Here is a 22,822-nt window from a genome sequence, read left to right on the forward strand (position 1 = left end):
AAATTCAGGGTAATGCAGGAAGTAGCCACAAGTTACACAGACACTTTACCAACAACTACCAAATTCTCAAAAGCAAACAGCTAATGCAACAGTAATATGAATTTAACAGACTGCAAGACAGTAAATATCTTTGAGTCAGAGAAGTGAGCATTCAGCATGCTGCACAAGGGGACCAACAAAACCAAAAAATTGATAGCAACAGCAGTAAAATATTTTTAAAAAAGGTCATAAATCAGATATTTACCGAAAAGCATATAGAATGGAATTGGGTAAATGCATTTTCATCTATGTCATTCAGTCAGAATTTAGAACAGGCTGCATTCTTGCCAGTGAAAAGAAAGCTATTGTTCTAGTTTACACTGACAGCATTTCCAAGACAGGCAGGAAGTTCTTCCTAAATATTTAATATGTAAAACATTACCTTGTCTTTCAAGTCCTTCTCTTCTACGTTCTGTACATATTTAATCATTTTATGAATGACTGGATCCAGCATGGGCTAAAGAATGTGAGAAAAGGCATGACAATCATTTTAATGTTTCCTGAAATCAATAAAATTACTCGAAAGATGTGACTGCAGCAAAAAGGAAATACTTAGCTGAAAGCTACCATTAACCTAGAGATAAAGCAAGACCTACAACAAAGATAGAACTATCCTGGTAGCTATGTCCAGGAAAAGAAAAAGCAATTAGATTAAGAACCCATTTCAGACCACTGTACTGCAGGTTTGCACAGAGACAGACCAACAGCCCTCTAAAAATGCAGTAGTTATTAGGTGCATGTGCCTCTCTGACTCCCAGGGGATTCTAAACTACATCCTCTTCAAATAAAATCTTTCAGTCACTTAAGTCAATAGTTTTTTTTGGTGGTGAGGGCAGGTGTGAAGCCTGGAGTACGTTTGCACATACAAAGAGATCCGGTGAATTTTTTGCCTGTACCACAATTTTTGCAGTGTAAACTCTCATATCCATGTGCTTGATCTCAGCCAGGAAGTTAAACTAAAAGCAAAATCCATCCATCAGGCTGGATTCTTTTCCCACATGGTTTATACTGATGAAGCTTACTAGCGACAGTGGTAAAGCTTCTCATTGCTACAGATGTAGATACATGACTATAGATCATTGCTTGGAAAACGAGTCTGAACATTGTCTGAGCCCCTTATTCAACACCTCAATATGCTCAAAATGGTTCTTGTACTTTCTGCAACGTGAGGTTTGAAGGCTTTTCAAATTAGTCACCAGTTTCACACCAACACAGTTGGAAATGAATTTTCAGTCCTCTTATAAGTCATAACAAAGACATTTTACCTGTACTACAGAAGAGTTAAGATATTCTGCACAAACTCCAAATGGTTGAACTAATGCAGAGATTGCCTGAAAGAAAGACAGCAAGTATTTAGGTGCATATTTAAGAGATCTTTTCATAGTTAGTAACCTATAGCTTAAAAGGCAAATGAAGGTGAACAAGTATTATTTATCTCATCATACATTTCCAGTCATTTGCTACAACTGTTTTTGGTGTGCAAGTCCTTTACAACACATGGTTTAAGAAAGATTTACTCTATGGCACACAGTAGAGTATGTGCTATATATTATACATGGCATGCAGTATGTGTTATATATTTTTGTCTGAAATAAAAAATGCCTTCCCAGTTTTCACTAATCTTGGTCCTCTCATCACTCTGTTCAGTGTTCTCTGACAGATCCTGTTTCAGTCACAGAAATAAACAGACGGAAAGGAACATATCACATTTTGCTTGCTCTCTACAGCAATCAGAAGTGTGAATGCAAAATTTAAGGTTAAAGCCATATGGCAAATTTTTTTCCCAAAGCATTATGTGGGAGAAAGCTTTTGTAAATGTGTCATATACATGTCAAGATCTCTTCAATGCATGATTTTAAAGTGGTATCTATCATCAAGAAATTAAATGTATAAAGGTATTTGTTTGCCAATAAATAACATCAAAATCAGTTTCTTTTCACACTGGATCAAGAATTGTGGAACTGAGTGTGCAGCAGTGCAATCCAAGGCCCAAATTAAGTGACGTTGACCCAGATTTCCTTCCTAAGCAAGCAGTTATTAATCATTAAACAAAGTCAAGTCAAAGTTTCTGTTACAGGACTGGGATGTAAATCAAGTTTTTCCTTATTCTTCTGTCAAGCTCACATATGAACCTATCTCTATATAGAGCAGAAAACATCAATATCCCAAGAAAAAAAGTTGAATTCTCTCCAAGTGGCATGTCACTGAAAGCAGACTGATTTTCTACTGGGGGACAAGCTTCCACATGACATTGTTTTCCTTTAGCCTCCTCATTCTCCAAAGCTTGAAAGAATTGGAAGTCTCCTGAATATAGGTTAGGAAGCTAAAACTAACCAAGTTAGACTTCATCACTAAAAATAGTTTAGCTCTGTTGAACCAGTCAGTTTTAAGACACAGCTCCTAAAAAGTTGTTTAGGTTAGACACTGTCTGTCTTCCTAAGGATTTTTTTCCTTAAACAGCAATTTCTGTAATAAATGACAGAAGTCAATTCACTTGCAGCTAAATGCAGCTATGGGTGCAGTAAACAGAAAACCAGGCACATACTGATGAACATACAATGAAACTACTTTGATTGATGTCTAACCAGAAGGCTGAATGCTAGCAGAAAGGTACACTAATTTCTCCTCTTTTCTGTGAAGTCTCAATTGCTTTTCAGTCAGGATTCTTATGTATAACCTCATTTGACCTCCAGCCTGACAGCACTTCTCCAGGGCTCTATGGGAGTGTTGCTCTGGTACCAAAGAAAAGGTAAAAAGCACTGCCAAAAGGGACTTTGCTGGTTGTCCACGAAGGGTGCAATGGAAAGGGAAAAGTCTCATGACACAAGATGGACTTACCCCAAGTTCAATATCTTCTGAATTGAGTTTGGACTGAATTGCTGAAAATCCACCCAACTCTGCAAACTGAAAGAAAATAATCAGCATTACATAGTGAACAACAGTATCTTATCTTTTAAATAAGAGATTATAGAAAATACTCCACTGACAGTTCCTGAGATGCCAACAAGTGTCCTTTACCATGGAACATCCCATCCAAAAGAAGCTTTATATTTTCATGGGAGTTCACGGGCACACGGGGGAATGCAATGCAATTACACACGGCACCAGAGTTTAAACATCAAGCTAGAAACTCTGTCTTGAGTAAAAATGGACATAGGGAGGAAAGGCAGACCACATACAGCAACAGCTGACTGGACTGCCACTTTTTCTTGGGGGACCTTTGACTGCAGCCTCAGCTGGGCTCTCAAATTCCTCTAGTCATAGATACCACATTAGGGTAAAGGTGCCCAAGGGAGAAGGCAGCAACTCAACAAGCTGTATTTTACAAGGCAGGATTAAAATCTCAGACTATTTTTCTGTGGTTGTCAGAAAAGTGAGGAGTGAAAAAACAAGTCAGGGCAGGGTGGGGGATGGGAGAAGAAATTATCTCTGAAGACCAATGAATTCAAGTGACAAACAACAATTCTGGTTTACATTTACCTACCCTGTTTACCAGATCCACCAGCCACCCGTGAGGTTCCTTGAACAATAAGATCATGAACAAATTAGCAGCTGCAACATCAATGCTAAACATTTGTCTTCTGAAACAGACATTCGGACAGACACGTTCAGCCCATTAGCCCCCACCTCAAATGGATGTACTATTACACAAAAAAACCAATGCTTGTAACAGCTCCTTTATTAAGTGTAGCTGGAGCTCTGGTTGGTTCTCATGAGCATCATCCTGTTTTGGACTCTGCCTGACATCACTGCCCATGTGCTGTGGCAACAGATCACGCTGCGGCTGCTGACTCATACTCAACTGTATTTACAGCGCTGTAGCAGTGTGGAACATTACTAAAGCACCTTTCCCAAAGCAGCAGATGTAGGATTTTCTTTCTGTGGCCACAAACTTGTTTCCTGAAGGAGAAATCAACTCCATTGATGCTGTTTTGGACCCACTCATGTGGAACAACTGTGACAAGACAGTGCAAACCTCAAAAACTGCCTCCTTGCCAGTGTGTCTGAGTTGAAGATATTTTATCCTTGGCTGTCAGAAAAGCACAAATTCTCTGCTAGAATTGAACACTTGGAGTTATCCTGGTCATTTCACACTCAACAACCAAACAGATGTCAGTCCTTAGAAACACAGATCTACCCGTTGTGTGCTTCATGTCTAAAGCAACACACAGATTGTTGTGCTACTTTAGACATGAAAGTACATCCATTTCTAAATGTAGCTTTTAACAGGGCATCAGAACAACTTGAGAGCACGAATTAATGTCTACAGATCAACACATACTCAACATCTATTTTCTAAAATTCTTGGTGACATATTTAAATTTCGTGTGATAAACACCTACTAACCAAACAATCTTATCTGAAACAAAGACATCCACCCTAAAATAAGATTTTAGGGCATGGCCATGCTTACCTTCTGAAAAGTGGATATGGGTGAGACAGCATGCATGTTCCCTTCCCCAAAGACTTCTGCCCAGTTTCTCTGGCACACCTTCATTCGATTCTTGAAATGATATTCATTGTCGGGATTAAACGCCTTGAAAGAAAAGCCCATGGCAATGAACAGGTGGCTTATGCCAGTTTCAAAACTTATCTTGATAACATTTGACTGTTTCAGCTGAGCATTCTCCTGGCTGACAGTTAAAGATCTAACAAAAAAATAAAGTTGAACACAAGCTCCCTGCTCCTGCCTCTCACTTCTCACCATATAAAGCATTTTGAAGCTTCCATTCTGTATGGACAATATCCAATAACCACATGAGCCAGAGGTCCATAAAACAGAGAACTGAACTCAAAGTATCAGTTCTAAAACATAAATAGCAAAGTGACAAAAACGTGTTTTTTTTTAAAAACTGCTAGTTTTCAGAAGTTCTGAACAGCACCCACCCCTCTGAATTCCATACTGGATGTTAAGTATCTGCAGCAAGCAATGGCTGCAGTTTTTAAGACAATGAATTACAACTTACACAGTTGGAAAAAGCATCAGCTGCATAAACACAAAATGCCAAATGCCCAGGTATTAGAAACTGCATCAGAGAGTCAAATACCATTGTAAGCACACCAAGCAGGCCCACGGGAATAGGATCTTGTTTTACTCTTTCTGCAACCAGGTCCACCAGCAGCATGAGCATGTTGTAGATTCCTTCATGGATTTCGGTTCCCCACTTGTGAACAGCACTGGATGTCAACAGCTAACAAGGAAAAAAAAAAAAGTAATTTCTTTTACAAGTTTGAGCACAATCACAAACCAGGAGAAATTTATCAGCTCCTGAGACTGTTTTCAGAGCAAATGTTTCCTTGGAAGGCACTCATGACTGTCTGGTGTGTTTTTCAGATGTTCTTTCTGCACTAATGGCTTAAGAGTTAATTCAATTCGTAATTTTGCAGAAGAACACCTTAAATCACAGTTTATGACAGAAAATAAAATCTATCAAACTGTTTTCCATTTGCATGCACTAGTAGAGACCGTAACCTTTGCAAAGAACAACTAATATGAAATGAATCTGTTTGCAGATTGAACACACAACTATTAAATCTTGAAACAGGCAGCCACAGAGCTGCACTGATTCAGCTAAGGTAACCATTTACCAATTCACACTTCCTGAGCATCTTCTATTGGAAAACAAAGCACATGTACCAGGAGAGAGAGTTATTTAGTGCTGCTTCCACCTACTGAAACATGTTCTTTAAATCTGGTTTCATGGTTGTTTATAAAGGACACTTGGCTGCCATCTGCAAACTTCATTTAATTTCTGCTGTATTTGAACAGAAGCAGATAAAAAAACTTAATAGTTTAAATACAATTACTTTTTGTACCACTAATCGAGTTTCTTGCAAATATTTCAGCAAATTGTAATTCAGCACATCCTGAACTTAGATTTCTACAGATTATCCTTCTGGAGGAACAATCTACATTGCTTATTTCTTATGCAAACAATACCAAGTGATATAAAACTATTGCATGTAAGATTAGTACTCTGATAACTAAATGAAAAAATATTTTTTCCCTTGAATTTCTACCTTCCTTAAATATAATCATATTCTCAGTATTTTAACACTAGGACAGAGTAACTTTTTAAAGGGTATGTATGTGTTCTTATACATATGGTCTAAAAACTGGGCAGGAAATTTAGGCAGCACCTGAAGTGGATGGAATAGTGGGAAGCCAATTATTTTGGGAAGCTCTAGAGAGAAAATTCACAACAGCCCAGAGAAACACAGGGCATTAAAAACTGAGGTGAAAGATAAAATTCTAAATGGACTGTGAAAAGAATTTAGCAACCCTCTGAAGAAATAAGAGAAAGAACAGTTAATGGAAACCTGATCATGAACTTGCCACTAATGGCCATATCCAAGGGTCTCTAAACCTCTCTTTGGGCTCTGGTAATTACTACAGGGCTCTTCATTGAAAGGGAAAGAAAAAAAAGAAAATTACTCATGTGCTAAAGTTGGCCAGTTACAGAACTGGGACCTTGTATGATTTAAATCTCTACGATTTTAACCTAGGAAAGTAATTTGAGTGTGATTTTAATCCAAGAACCCATTTAGTAGCTGCCTGAAGTCTGGATTACAAAACACTTTTTCTACCATGAACAATGCAAAGAAACACTGAACTGGCCTACTGTGCCTACTTACCTTTTTAAATGCTTCAGGCATGCATCTGTCCATAAACCTCTTGCAATTCTCATCGGAATCAGAAAGACCTTTACAGAAAGGAGAGTGCTTTTGAACAGTACTTTAAAAAAATTACTTTTTAAGATGACCTCAGGGACCTGGTTGCAAGTTTTTGGGAACACCAATCCAAACCAGCAGTCATAAAAGTGCTACTGTTCATTCATAACTAGCGTGCTTTTCAAGCCACAAAAAGCATGGGTCGAGAGAACCTGACTTTCAGAACTAAGAATTCACTTCCCAACACCTTTTACAACTTCTTCAAGCATTATTAGAACCATAAGTAACCTGTAAACTTCAGAGTTTACAATTCATACATTACTGATACTTCACAGCCTCCTTCCAAAACCAAATGAAAGCACAGCCTTTTAACACGGATTGGAAACAAAGAAGCAAACCAGAACCACTTAACTTCTATTCTTCCAAGAGACTACAACATTCCTTTAGTCTGCCATCAGGCGTGACTGAAAAACTATCTTGTACTCTCATTATACATCAGTTGTTCGGTGTGGTGCCTCCGTAACACTCTTAACCCCAGCCAAAGTACAGAATACAGAAGAGCCAAATTCAGATCTAATGCAATGTAAGCATTTCACCAGGGAAAAACAACCACTTATACAAGCATGGTACAGCAGGGATTGAGATGACAGCTTGTTTTTATGAATGGAAAATAACCAGCACAAGGAAAAAAAAGAGTCAGTAATTTAGCTCTGAAAAGATGTAATTCCCTGAATCATTAGAACATAAAGAAACATGTGTGCCACTTTTTGAAAAAAAACTTAAGCAAACAAATTACTTTAGAGAGAAAGAAAAGGGATCAATGTTGCTTTTACAGTTCACTGTTAACCACTTTCCCAGAGATGTGATTGTTGAGCAGGGTGCAAGTATACAGCAGCAAGATTAAAGCAAAAGACACAACTGCCCAACATTCTGTCTGTGACACCCTCTGAACAGATAATCTGTGTATTTGTGAAAGGGAACTTACCCAGTCTTGCCAGGTAGGTGGATGCAATTAGGCACTTGCCTAGAGACTCCTCCCGCTTGTAGGGTATGGACCAGTGATCTGTCAAAACTCTGCTCTCCAGTTCATACAAGTTGGTTGTTGGAAACTCAATCCCTTCACCAGAGCAATTCCCATTTTCATCATTTTTCTGTGGGCGAAAAAAAAAAAGTTCAAGTGACACAGTTTCCTAGGCACATTAAAGGGTTTAGAAAAGGCAGCTGTGCTTGTAACAAGCATGTCAAATTCTCAACCCTGAGGCTGCTCGTGTTTTTCAAAGTAGAATTTAATATTTCAATTTGAATTGAAGGGATTACATACCTTGATGTATTTCGTGTAGGTGATAACTACTATGTTTACATAACTAATTGATAACTAATTGCCTATTTAAGAGGCAAATCTGGTTCCATAGGATATCAGATCCTAGAGCCAGGTGATAAGTACTTCCAGCCCCTGTGAGACTGTAGAGTACAAATTTTGATCTCCATAGATCTGTGTATTAATGTTCTGTTTAACAACTCATGCAGAATATGGGAATAGTTTACTCTAAGGGAAGTCCATTTCATCCCACCACATTAGAAATACAGGATACTGTTTCAGTACATCAGGATTTTCTTTTACTAACTAGTAATCTAAAGAAAAATCTACATCAAATATGGCTGTCCAACAAGGTAATATAATTGTCCTTCTCCTGAAGTCATAATGACTGCAGCTAAGCTTTACAGGTTTCCTGCTAATGCCACTGAAGAGCAGCTATTTCTGTGTATAGGACACAGAATTACCCCCTGCTCTCCACTGAGTGCCATATGAGGTAACTGCCTCAGCAGCACCAGAGAAAGAGTAGACAAGTTACTCATTTATTTTCTTTTGTTTATTTTTTAACCTCCCATAGATGCCAGCTACCCAATGTGTCAAAGAGTTCACATGGACTACCTTTCCCTGCCTCCACAACAGCAGGCAAAGCCAGCAGGAGAAAGGACAGAATGTCTGGATCAGGCCTGGCAGCGAGCAGGAGCCACTATTGGAGACAGTGGAAAACAAGAGCAGTGATGGTAACAAGATCCCACTGAGAGAGAAGCCAGGGACAAGGAGGGAAGGCAGGAAACATATTTGAAAGTAAAAAACAGACAGTGTCAGGAAAGTGAATGGAAAAACAAGAAAGGAATAAACCAAAAGAAGAACTGAACTCTGGAGGAGATGGTATACAAAGAATAGAATCAATGTATGCACACAAGTGTGCTTCCAGCTCTCTCACGGCATTTGCTACTTGTAGGATTAGACTTGTTTTAAAAAAAGTAAATGTGTCATCCACTTTCATAATGGTTCAAAGATATTAAGCCAAGGGAACAGCAATCGTATAGAACCTAACCTTTAAAGTTCATGGACAACATGTGGGCTGGACTTACTAACAGGTTCTGAGAGCAGCAGTACAATCTATAGGAACGGAACACAGAACAGTGCTTAAAAAAAACCACACATCAGTGTTTGGGAAATAAAGTGCCACCTTTTCCAACTCCCTACTAAACATTTAGTTCTCAGCTTGTCTTTATGGGAAGTTGTACTTCTGAAACTGTCATCACCCGATCCAGTGCTGTGCATGGAAGCCTAATGTAATTCCCACCTAGCAAATCATGCCCTGTTTAAATACTTCAGGTTTTGGAGAAGAGATATTTGAAGGTCTAAATGAAAAGACACTGAAATTATTTAGAAGCATTTTTTAGGAATTAAACTGTTAATTATACAGCTTCTGTAAAGAACATCCATGCAGAACACAAAACCATTTCCTACAGAAAACAATGTGCAGTTATAAAGAAAGTGTCCTCACAGTAACAGAACAGGAACGAACTTTTAGTACAAAAAAGGCAGACTGAGTAAAATATAAACACCCAATTGCTGGGTGTTCAATGACTACAGTTCAGCCTCGAATTGTAGCCAAGGAAAGCAACATTTCAACAAATGTGTCAGATACAGAGCTACAGTTGCTTCATTCCCCGGAGGAAAGTGTCCACACCAAATAAAAGCAGCGATAGCAATTGGTATCTTAAGAGATGCAGAACAGCAATGCAGACCTTCAGCTGTAGCTGAAAAACTCCACTTGTTGTTCTGCTTTCCCATCTGCATCCAAGCCATGCTGCTCTCTAGTTACCTGTTTCCATGCAAGTGATTGCCAGGGTCCATGACACAGAAATTCATATGGAAAGTGAAATAATACATGTTCTTCACTGTACATTCAGCTTCCATTGTCACAAATTATGCTTAGAACACATCTGGACTATTGCTACCAACAGTGCAGTGACAAGATGGTTTTCCACAAAAAAAATGAGTGTGGTATTTGGAATATTGCCCTAGTAATGAGAACTACTTGCATTGAAGGAGCATGCTCTTGGCACATTCCAGGAATTAAGAAGCAATGAGGCTTCTTGCTTGACAGTGCTCTGCTACTAAAACCATGTGCAGAGAGCATCAAGTTCATTTATTAATTTTAGAACACATCACATCCACATAGCTTCACAGCTACTGTGAAACCTGTGACAGTCTCAAATACACACCCAGGCAGTTTAAAACCCAAATTCCCCTTCAAACCACTAATAAATTTAACACTCTGCATTTCTGGGAGATTACAGCTACGTTCACATTATCTTAGTGCAGACTGAGTCGTGTTTCTTACAACAAATCTACTACAAGAAACGGTCTCTTTAAAGACTTACTGCTCCTCTTTCACAATTAGTGTCCTTCTGCACATGAAAAACCCCAAATTGTTCACCACACATTTTTTAATCAATTTGGGCACTGCTCTTTAAAGTGTGGGGTTTATTACCAGCAGCTGCTACAGCAAGGTGAAATGTCAGCTCAGTTCTTGCATAATCTTATGCTGGCTGGTGATCTGCACACAGATCTCACTCCAACACAGCCTGGAGAATTCACCTGCTCTGCTGACATTCACAAATGCAACACAGCCCTGAACACGTATCCACAATTAATGCTCTGTAACTGAGGAGCTCAGGAACTGTCACTGCAAACTCTACTGACAAAGGTCCATGGAGGAAATAAAAGCTTTAAAAGAAAAATTACTGTACATGTGAAAGTAAATAGGATACAAGGGCACATCAGCCTCCCAAAAGGTGAATTTCTGAATCCTGTCTTTGGGGAATTACATGGGGTTTGTTTGCTTGATTATATATGTAAATTGTTTATAAATGAAGATACTAAAAGAACTATCTCCCTCCCCTCAGATAGATGACTTCAGAATGGTGTCTGCTAGTTGAGGATGACCTGTCTCAGGACTCTGCAATTCTGGCTGGACAGACTTAACACTGGACTGGCCTCCGACATGATAAGGATTTATAGGGATGTTCTTCTATAGAATAGTAAAAAGGAAAAAAAACCCCAACCCCATTCCTGGTCACTAATGGGTCATCCAAAGATAAACTGTCTAAAAGGCTGTAAGAATCACTCTTTTCTGCAGTAGGAAGTCATGATGCACATCACAAATCTGTGACTATTCCTGCAGCTGAAATACTGAGACCAGAAAACCTTTAACATAGTTTTCCATGCCTTCTGATATATCTCTTATTGCACAAAAGCCCTGAAAATCCCCTCATTCTAACAGTCTTGACTCTTCTGGCTTATTTTCAAGGTGTGAAAATGCAGTTATGGCTAAACATACACACACAGGCTCCCAGGAGAAATATCCTCACAGGAACAGGCTCAAGCACTGATTTAAGATTCCCTCTCTGGGGACCTGGCACTTCCCAGAGTTGCTTGCAAGGCTTAATAAACAAAAATTGTTCAACATCTGATCAATAAAGCATTGCTTAAATCTGTAGCATAAAACCTTCTATTGAAGAGTAACACAGAACAAAGATTAGCACAAAAAGTAAAATATGAATTAACTTTAATTGCCAAAAGGTCACAGTTTAAAGCTTCAGAACTCATTCATGCAGTATTCAGCTAATTAACTCATCAAACACTGCTTAACTGAAGCCACTGACACTTCCCATACCAGTCACTTTACATAAAATAACAAGGAGTTTAAGACTTGTTTTAATTCTAATTGGCAGCCTTAGTAATGAAATTACAGTCAAATTATGATTTAAATTAGTTAATTTGATTTTGATAGGAGGCTACCAACAGAATCTATTATCACCACAGCTAAGTCACATTATGTGCTCTTGAATCTAGTATAACTTAGGAAACAAACCCCCAAAATCACGTTTCTTTCAACAAGCAACAGGATCAGACCAAGACACCAGCAGACCAAGCAGTTACCTCCACCTCATGCCTCTCTAATAAGTGACTTTCAGAAAATAACCATCATTTTATCGCCAAGAAAACAGATTTTTCAAGTTTCATTGCATTGTTAAAAAGAACAACCACAAAACCTTGTTACTATGTACCTACAAACAGGACAAAGTTTAACTGCTCTGAAAAGCAGTAATGGAAAAAAAAATGCATAAAGCCAGAACTAGCAGACAAAAATTTTAGGTTCACCTTTCAGTTTTTAATCACAGACATAGTCAACATAAACAAATCAATTTCCCAATGCTTCAGCTTCCCCAGCTGCAAAGTGTCAGCAGGGATGCTCCCCTCTGCCACAGCACTGATGCATCACACACAAGTGTTTGCAGAGCACTGCAATGCTCAGGTGGAGGCAAGGTGAGAGAAATACATCAAATACCCGTAAAAATAGAGCGTTTCTCTGCTCTGATGTACTGTGCCCATCAATTTGTGGGAGAAGCTATGAATCCTGAAGTCATGACCTGACAGTCCCTCCATCTGCCAGACTATTGATTAAAGCAGCTTTTACTTTCACGTCTGGATGTCAAACCTTTTCTTCTTTTAATTAACTCCTAAAAGGGGGATATTCTGTTACCCAGAACTGAAAAAGACAGGTAAAGATTCAAAGCCTTTCAAACAACTCAAAGCTACCACCTTGCACTTACACATGAACACGAAGAACAAGGTATTGACTGTTTAAAAAAAATGTCACATTTTCATACCTATAACCTACTTTCTATTTATAAACTGGTAATCCAAAAGGTTAAAGAACTTTCAACTCTTGTTAAGTGGTAGATGTGGGAACAAAATTGGAGTATTTCCTAGCTGCCTGTTCCTGCACTCAGATCAAACCCATTGGACCCACATTGCTAAGAGCAAGCTTGGTATCCTCTTGTGAATGTCAGTATCAATAAGACTCAAAAAATGGTGTCATGTAGGGAATTTCCACATTATGTTTCTTATCTGGCAATAAGAAAACCCACTGTGATTTCCTGAATGTTTTACTGACAAACAGGCATTTACTTGCAAAGTATTGTCACAGTTTTTAAGTCCTAAAGAGATACAGCATCTCACCCCTGAATTTTCATCCAAAGAAACATCTGGATGCAAAAATTTTAAATGCAGCAACAGATAGGAATGTTTTTTGTTATTTATGTTCTGCTAAGAGAACATAAGCTTGTTGGTGGGATACACAGATGTTTTGTTTTGTTCTTTTCTCATAGAAATGAAGCTCTTCAAATTTTTACTATGGACTACTTCACACAAACAAATGCAGTCTTGTCATGAGAAAAGAACGCTAGCATTTTGTCATGCTAATATAAAAGAATGATACCAGTCTACTACTAAAGGAAAATAAATCCTCCTTTACAGACTCCACCTAACTGAAGTTGATCTGGACTCTCACCCTATCACTCTCACCATATCACAGAGATGCCCTAAGAAAAACCCAATTTATTTAGTGAGCTTTCTCACAGGAAGTTTTAGACACTGACCTTAAGTGAGAGTAGCACAAGGACACCATCAAGGATGCATGTTTAGACTAAACCCTTAGTAGCTGTAAAGGATTATAACAAACTATAACCACAAAAACCCTATGGCTCCACCTTTCCTCTGCTCCCCACCCCTCACAACCAAGAACTGTGTAAGACTGCTAATAAGAACACAACAGGAATTCGAAAAATAAATTCAGCAAAGCTGGAAATTAACTCAGAGTTTCTGAAAACATGGGTTGTACTCTTTCCCTGATTTCCAGGGTGATGGTGTGATGTTACCAGGCAATACTCCCTGATGTACTTGCCTACTTGTTCAGAGATAAACATAGTCCTGAGCGTCACAGCAAAACAAAACAACCGAGGCTCTGTAAAAATAGCACTTGAATTAAAACCACCGTTTAACTTTGAAAATACAAGGAGCCTCTCTGCCCTTTTATACTGCTATTACCACAGTATTCAGTGAAATCTGAGGCAGATTCACTAGAACCACTTTTGGCAACGTATTTTGAAGTCTGATAAGTTGTAGGCGAGGAAGAAGTCATGGAAAGCACTGTTAGGAATGCCATTCATAAGGAACCAAGGAAAACACTTATCTTCCATGTTTTTTCACTATTGTCTGCAGATATATTTAAAAACTTACTCCATTAGTGTAACTACAAACAGCCAGACTCGGAGTCTACACCGTTATTCCTCCCAACCCTTGAGTTTTCATAAGCACGAAACCTCATGCTTGTTCCCAAATAACTCAGAATAACTTGGTGTGGTATCAGATAAACACTGTGCTTTAAAACAATAAAACAATGAATCACAAACGCTTAACACTTCAGTACTTAAAATTAAGTCAATACTTATATCTCCCTTTGCCAAAACACCAGGAATTAATAGAGAAGTGCTGCAAAAACCACTATATAAAGTATTTAATGTAATGTTTTAGTGACCAAAGGTCAGGGTGTGGAAAGGAAAATTAATTCAATAATGCTGCTAAACACTCATCTGTACTTCTGTTCTACAGATGTACACTGATGAGCCAGAAACCAGAACTGACAAAGCAGCTGATTTCAACAGTATTTAATTCCAAAATTGTGACTAACTAATATGGAAAAATCTTTAAATGCCTCTCAAGATCTCTCTGCTGGGCATCAGAAAAGCCAGAACTGTTGTAAAGTAGTGAGCAGGAGGATCAAGTGGCAAGAAACAGTGGGAACACTGGCTTTTAAAATTAATTTTACATTTGGCTCCTGAAACATATATACCAAAGGCTATTCCTACAGCAGCAGAAATACATGTTTTTTTCAAAATAAAAGCTTACAAAAGAAACAGGCACTTCCTCTTTGCCCTCCTCATACAAAGAGCTACTGTTCCTTAATCCAAAAGCAATCCAAATGATTTGCTGGAATTAACTTCTAACACTGGCTAATTTGTTTTTATTCTCATTCTTCCTCAGTATTTCACTTCCTTATGAAACAGCTGCCACAGAATAGCACTGTAAACTGGGCAGATGACCAGAAAATGCTTCCAGAGGACATTATAGCAGAGAGACTTCCTGCCCAGCTGAGAATTTGGCTGTAGAGAGCTGTCTCCCACCTTCACTGACCCTGCAGGCATCACCTTCATCACCAATGAACCAGTAATTACAGAGTGCTCCTCTCAATCCAGCAATTACTCTAACGATCACATTACATGATAATGACTTCGTGAGTTATTCAAAACAAAGCTTACATTTAAAATTAACCAGCTGCATCTCTCAGTATCACCCCTATTTCCCTAACTTCATGTAGCATCTCTATTAGCCTGTGCTGTATCAAGAATGAAACCCAGAGTATTTTCTTTCAAATGCTTTCAAGGAAGTGTTAATGGAATCAGAATATAAAAAGAGATTCCACACCAGGGCCACTCATTTTTGAAAACAGTGATGCTGAAAACCAGGAGTGCTAAAATACTAATTCCACTTGACATTCTGATGGCATCCAGCCAGGGCCTCGATGCCAGAATCCACCACAGAGCTTTATTTGATTGCTTAATTGTTTTACAAGGCCAATTCGTAGACAAGCCACACTGTAAAACTTCCACACGAGAATGCAAGAAATATTCACTTTTGCAAAGCTCAAGACTACTTACAAGAGAGGAGACTGACTTTAAATGTGCAGAACTGTAGCGTGAAATCCATCTCATTTGCTTGGAGGCTAAATACCTTCTTTGTCTTTAAATAAATACAGCTCCTTCCATTCAAGGATCAAAGAACTTCACAAGCCTAACATCCATGGTTCTCCTAATAAAGCACACCCCATTATCCTCATTTTACACATTAAAAGCTAAACCAGAGGTTAACTTACACACCCACCGTTACGCAGCACATCTGTGGCAGAACTGCTTTCAGTCCTGAGCTTTAATAATGAGGAGAGGTAGGGTTTGAACACCACAGTTCTGCAGCATGACTAGTGAGAATGTTCCTGGCACTGGCACTCACTACAGTCGCCGGCCTGGCTTTTTCACAAAATCCCTTCTCTTGCAGTCAAACAGCACCTCAAAAGCAATCTTGGACAAGTTTTATTATAAACCTTACCTAGTAAAATCTGGCATGTACGAGCTTTTGATCCAGTTCAACTAAAAAAACCATAAATCAAAAGAGCACATGCTGAAGGGGACAGGAATAGCCAGAGGGTAATATAATCTGTTCATCACGATTTAGCCCAAAGGTCATAGTAATGGCTCTCAGAAGCTGTTTTAAAAGCAAATTAAGATTGTTTTAGTGAAGATTACACAAACCATTGGTATATCTTTAATATTTTTACCTGCCCCTCCCCACAGTTTCAAGTTCTCTGGTCACAATCCCCACATTTGTTCAGCTTGCTCTTCTCCATCCCATTTCTCCAGAACTCACTAAAGCCAGCAATTGTGGCACTTGTGGCAATTCACGGACACACTGACAGACATTGTCATCACACTCATTTATAGTCTTGTCTTAAATTATAAGGGATTTAGAGCAGCAGTTCATAAAACAGCTTATCTGTCAGTCAGATGAAGAGATGAGCATAGCGTCCCTCACCCGCCTCCCTCAGCACAGAATCACACCATGACAATCTGCATGTTGCCTAAGGAATCAACACAGAAATCCCACATTCCTGCCAAATTGCAAGATTTACTTCTGTCAACAGACATAAACACAGAAGTTATGTCAAACACACAAACTTACCTCTTGGAAAAGCAGGTGACCTCAGTCTATCAATGTGGTTTGGTGCTACGAAGGGTAAAACTTCAAATCAGCTGTAAGCCTCAAGCTGAACTTCCTGCACTTTCAGGAAGACTGCAGAAATGAACTGAAGCCCCCTTTGTATTTCCAAGTTTGTCTGGCCTTTTCCTTTTGATGAGTTAAGTGTGGTCATGCTACCAGCATCAACGCCAGAGGCACACCACAGCCATCAACCTAAAACTGAAGCAACTCGGAAACACTGGCCAGCTGAAAGTGAAGTTTTAACCTAATGAAATTGAAATTTATGCACATCTTCAGCTCAAGCCTCACACAGAAAGAAAGCACAGGGCATATGTTGGACCAGCTCACAGCAGCTATCTTGCTTCTGGGCCAGTTACTCCGAATTCAAGCTTCTTTAAGACTTCCAGACAGCCCTGAAGACCAGCAGTCTGGACCACTGAAAGAGGATTCATACTGATTTTTACTATCTTATCTAAAGAAAACATGTTTTAACTAGTATGATATGTATCTGGTTGCTGTGCTCTTTTCAAAGAAAACCACTAGACAAGCCTTTCTTTGATCCACATGAATGTTGAACAGATTCTAACATTATGTAATAGAGACCGAATAAGCATATGCAAACATAATGGATTCATTACTGATTAGGGAAAATGTAAAGTGTTTAATCATTCATACACTTATTCTTATATGCATGCTAAAGTGTGCTCAGCCAAAAAAAGCATGTAAATTCAAAGTACAGACCTGTTACACGTCTTGAAGAATGACTGAAGCATTCTTGCTATTTTTAAATTATAACATCTAATCCTAACTTTTGTTCATGAGTGTTAGACTTGAACATTTTACTTGGGGGAATATTTCTAGGAATTCTTCTCCTGTGATTTACCTCCTGCTGCTGATATATAAAATCCAAAAATCTAACACCCCATTTCCTCCCCACTGAATAAAAGTTAAAACTGGTATTATGAAGAGAAGGAAGAATACACACTCGAAGAGCTGTTAGAAAGAGAGATGATACTGAGAGGAAGAAAACCAGAAATAACATCTGAATTACCACAAGACAGCATGGGGTACAATATGTTTCACCATAATGTGTATGACTACAATGAATAATATAGCTGCTTCTGCAACGGCTTTCTGTACAGCTTCATATGCCATAAGCTTCTGCTGAATGGAAAACTACTGATTAACCTGATTAATTACTGATTAACTGCTTAAAGAATAGCTGTAGCTTATTAAATGTAATGCTAGATTACAGCTGATGAATAAAAAAACCCAAGGACTGATCATATATCACTTTCCCCCTCTCATAAAATGTATGCCAAAAGCTGTTAAGTTGTGCTGCAGTGTTAGACAAATATGCACAGGCAACAATTCCAATCTCAAGATTTTTATAGATATAACTCTTTTATTACAAAAATACTGTTCTGCATACACGTGCAGGAGTTGACAGATGCTCATATGCAAATGGATCCAATTACTAAATTGAGGCATGAACTTATATAAAGTTTCATGTAGCAAGACACCTCAATCCTTCTGAAATGCCTGCTCTGTGCAGGGATTTACCTACATCGAAATGTTTTGACTTCCCTCCTGTGGGTTAAAAAGAACACAAGTCAGAGCAAACACGAACGTGAGTGGCAAAGGAAACTATTACAAAGTTAAGTAAATTTGATCAGAAATACAGGATGAAACAATGGGGGGGCGGGAGAATCCTCTGAGAGCTGTCAAAGTGCCATTTGTAATGGGAACAAGAGCAGGGAAAAAAGTGCTTCTCTGAAGTTTACACTGACAGCTTCTCTCGAAATGTCACACTGACAAGCCAGACTGTCCCAACTATAACTACATCCAACCTAAATGCCAACAAGAACTCTCGTTCACTCTCAATCCTTCACACAGGAAAGGTTAGAAACCAGTTCCCTGGCGCTTCAGTCAGGGAAGTTTAACAGCGGCTCCGCTTCTGCGCAGCACATGTGCCACCCCACGGATCAGCTTACTCCACGAGCACACACCAGCAGCTTAGAGGAGCTCAGGATCTAACCCAGTTAACTCAGTGAGCAGGATCACCTATCTTTATTCCGCAGGACTGGACGTCAATATGCTGAGGCTACGGATACAGATGATCTGTGCAAGCGTAGTTACGCACCTGATACGCCCATGGATTCTTCATGAATGTATTTATAGACACGTACACATGCGTGCACAGAAAGGGAGCACTTCTCTGGCACAGAAAACCCTCAGGATACTCTTCACTGGAGCCTTGGAGGGTACATGAGGTTCCCTGGTTTTGTTCACGAGCTTAAGCATCTGCTCTTGACCACTTTTTGAGACAGAGACTATGCAAGGTGGCCCTTTGGTATCACACAGGGGGGCTTTCTGCTGTTCTCACCCCACGAGTCCCACAGTCTGGACACTACTAGTTAGGTCTTTTCTTATGAGCATTCTGTGAAGTTTTGGGAAAAAGACCAAGAGGAGGAGAAGGCTTTATAGGAAAGCACTACAAGATTGTTCCAGAGAGCAAGGAGAGCACCATGAGTGTATCTGCTGGCTGAAGGGTTCAGAGTTCTGGAAGAGGATGGAAGAGAGAGAAAGGCAAACAAGGAGGAAAGAGAGAACCTGGGAAAGGCTGACATTCTCCAGTACTTCTATCTACTTCAGTTTTATTTCTGATCACAGCCCTAAGAAATGACTTAAAGCTCTGTTTTGAAAAACATTTGACCTCACTGCGTTCCTATTTCAGAACTTACACTCAGCTTATCCAAATAAAACTGTACCTAAGGTCATACCCACGTTGCGCTTTCCTTCACATTGTGCAAACAGTTAAAAAAAATAGACAGCCCTTAGTCACCGGGATTATGCAAGAAGGCACAAGAGGGGGAGCGAAAAGCAAAGCCCTACGGTAGCCACACATTCCTGGAATGCCAAGGAAAACCCTGGGTGCGCTTCACCTTGCAGGGATCGCAGGGAACGGGCTCGGGAGCGCGCCGGGCGGGCGGCAGGCTGGGAATGGAGGCGGATAAGGAGTCCTGGGCCCGGGGAGTGACGGAGGGTCCCTGGGCACGTCCCGCCGGCCCCACGCCCGGGCCGACCCCCGCCCGCGGGGAAGGCTGCGGGTGGCTCCCACCGCCCGGAGCCGCCCCGGGACCGCCCGCCCGCAGCTCACCTCGGTCTCCACCACTTCGTGGTAGGCGGGCGGCGGGTCGAAGCCGCCTCCGCCGCCTCCGCCGTCCCCGTCGCCGCCGCGGGAGCCCTGCCCGCCGGCGGGGGAGCCGTGCCCGCCCGGCGGGCCCTGCCCGCTCTCCATGGGCTCGTAGCCGCCGTAGTGGAGGCCGGGCCGCTCGTTGGTGAGCAGCGCCACGGCCTCGTTGATGTCGTTCTTGGCCAGGCGCAGGGCCTTGCGGATGGCGGCCGCGTCCGAGAAGCCCATGCAGAGCAGCGTGGTCATGTGCTGCTCCTCCTCGCTCTCCATGGCCGCGCCGGGGAGCGGGGCAGGAGGAGGAGGAGGAGGAGGAAGAAGAAGAAGAGGAAGAAGAGGAGGAAGAGGAGGCCGGGGGCGGGGGGGGAACCCCGCGGACCGAGGGGCGCCGGGCTCAGGCGCTGCCCGCCCCGCGCGCCGCCATGTTGCCGGGAGCGCCGCTCCCCTCCCGCCGCCGCCGCCGCGGCGGCCGCCCCGCCCCGCCCCCCCGCGCGCGCCCCGGCCCCGCCCCCGGCCCGGCCCGGAAGCGGCGGCCAAGCCCCGGCCGGGAGCGCCCGCCGGGCCCGCGTCACGTGACGGGGGGAGGCGGTGGGGGATGAATGGACCGGCGTGGGAAGGGGGCGTGGCCGAGGGGGCACGTGAGGGCGGGCGGCGTTGTCAGGGCAGCGGGGACCGGACCGGACCGGGACGGGAACGGGGACGGGGCCAGGGATGGGAACGGAAATGGGGATGGGGATCGGGACCGGGGATAGGGACTGGGACGACGATGTGGACCAGGACTGGGACTGGGTATGGGGACCGGGACCGCTATCGGAATTGGTACCGGGAGCGGCGCCGGGACCGGGCGGTGTCTCACGGACTGCCGGAGGTGGGCTACGCGGGATGGGATGTCGGGGATGGGCAGCCCGGGATAGGCTGCCAGGGCCGGCCTCCTGCCGGTGCAATTAGTGCCGCCGTTAATTACGGCTCTGCTCAGTGTGCGGCTGCCGCGGGGCACAGCGGAGCACGACGGGCCCGGCGGGCGGCAAAGCGCAGCCCGTGGGTGTTTGAGGGCAGGAGCGAGCGGCGGGGCTGGCGGGGGCAGCTGTGCCCTTGGCTGAGGGAATGGGGTCGGTTTTATGGCCAAGCGAACTCCCGGCCTCTGCCGACAGCTCCTGCCCCTGGAGGGGCGGCTGGGAGTGGAGTGGAAGTGCTGGGAGGATGCTCTGGCTCCCGGGAGTACACCGTGGAGTTACTGGAGTTACCTTCTTTAAGAATATAATATTAGGAGGAAATTCTGCCCTGTCAGGGTGGTGAGGCCCTGGCACAGCTTACCCAGAGCACCTGTGGCTGCTCTGGATCCCTGGAAGTGTCCAAGGCCAGGTTGGACGGGGCTTGGAGCAGCCTGGGATAGTGGAAGATGTCTCTGCCCATGGCAGGGGGTGGATCTAGAGGAACTCTAAGGTACCTTCCAACCCAAACCATTCTGTGTATACAGAATGAAGCAGAGTACAATGGGGAAAAAAAAATCCTAGTGCCCAAAGCAGAGGGAAAGTTGTATCTATTGCTTAAATACACTTGGTGAAGTCTTGTACTGCACAGAAGTCAGTAGATCTGTATCTCCTGGCACTCTCCCAGGGTAAATTTATTACCTCATTGTAACAATGTATTTTCTGTGTCCAGAGAAGAGGAAGGAGGAAACAGATTAAAGATTTGTCAAGATCCGTGCTGTATCCGTATATAAACATTTTGTTTTGGAGGCTCATGTTTTCAGGCAAACTATTATGTGTTAGCAGTGGTTCACACCACTGAAGGCACTGGGGTTAGGAATCCAGAATCCCCTGTCTGATGTCTCAGATACAAATCACATTCAGCATAAAATAAAGTTTCAATTGTAGGGGACACAAACAATATTTAGGTCTCTAACAGGAACTTTCAGAGCTCGGTGTTGGTCTCTGAAAAAGACAAACTTGATGGATCAGTCTTTTGGACTGGAAGGTTTTGGATTAAGTTTTAGATTGCACTATGGTACCAGTGATCTCATTTTCCTTATTTACTTTCCTGAAAGGTAATCACAGCTCCTTCATCCTGCTCAATCCTCTCTGATTTTTTTTTTTTCCTCTAAGCTGACATTTAGTGGAATGGAGATAATGCGCATATGACTCTGATCTTCACCTTCTGGATCTTAGGAAGGTCTTTCTTTCAGGCTGATCTCCAGCTATAAAAGAAATTGTTATGGCTCAATCTTGGCAGGCTTCAGAAAACCTCCAGCACTGCAAATGCATTCAGTTAATATGCAGAATATTGACTCACTGCTTACTCATGTGACTAACATTTAAATGACACATCCTCATTTTAAAGGATATTATAAATGATGGGTCAATCCTCACAGCCTGATGAAGTCAGTTGGCATTATTTTTCTCCTACTAATGCAAGAAAAGTTATGAGGAAAAAGTAAGAAATTTATTAGATGTCATTATTTCTGTTAGATTTATTTCAAGGAGGTGCTCCTCTAAATTTGTGCTAATTAATGAAAACTACCACAAGTGATGGAGGAACTGATTGTAATCCCAAGTGACTAAGGAAGGAAGAGGATGCTTTGCCATTAAGTTACTTATGCTCTGTAGTCCAGCTGTCCTGAAAGAAGTTTGGAGGGAATTTGAATTTAGCAATATGTCAGAATAACACTTGGACTCAGCAGCCAAATATAACTGACAGTGAGGGGTGCTGGTCCTCTTTTTTTACCCCATCAAATAACAAAAACAAAAGCATTTTTTACAGACTTCACTGTCAGCACCTCTCTTGAGACTGCTTGAAGGACAAAATCACACATCCCAGCTTAGTGAAGGAATGGGTGCATCCTTTTCTAGACGTTATTCAGCCTGGAAATCCCAGTTTGCAAATGTTTTTCATGCATTGCCACATCCAGAAAAGCTGCAGGGAGAAGCAGAGCAAAC

The 22,822-nt window shown here is 41.6% G+C and overlaps 1 protein-coding gene across 2 annotated transcripts in view; it reads right to left on the reverse strand.

The window, feature by feature from the left end:
• Positions 1-20,329, reverse strand: part of USP24 (ubiquitin specific peptidase 24) — a 61,667-nt gene extending 41,338 nt beyond the window's left edge. For both annotated transcript variants that reach the window (XM_048312678.1, XM_048312677.1), the window contains exons 1-9: positions 19,854-20,329; positions 7,697-7,862; positions 6,676-6,743; positions 5,088-5,231; positions 4,454-4,576; positions 3,524-3,559; positions 2,878-2,943; positions 1,305-1,370; positions 422-496 (exon numbers count right to left, since the gene is read on the reverse strand). In XM_048312678.1, coding sequence (XP_048168635.1) covers positions 422-496; positions 1,305-1,370; positions 2,878-2,943; positions 3,524-3,559; positions 4,454-4,576; positions 5,088-5,231; positions 6,676-6,743; positions 7,697-7,862; positions 19,854-20,159 — 1,050 coding nt within the window. In that variant the 5' untranslated portion in view covers positions 20,160-20,329. The remainder of the gene's footprint in view (positions 1-421; positions 497-1,304; positions 1,371-2,877; positions 2,944-3,523; positions 3,560-4,453; positions 4,577-5,087; positions 5,232-6,675; positions 6,744-7,696; positions 7,863-19,853) is intronic.
• Between the last annotated feature and the right edge of the window lie 2,493 nt (positions 20,330-22,822).

This window comes from Corvus hawaiiensis, chromosome 9 (genome assembly GCF_020740725.1).
Source record: "Corvus hawaiiensis isolate bCorHaw1 chromosome 9, bCorHaw1.pri.cur, whole genome shotgun sequence".
Classification (NCBI taxonomy): Eukaryota; Metazoa; Chordata; class Aves; order Passeriformes; family Corvidae; genus Corvus; species Corvus hawaiiensis.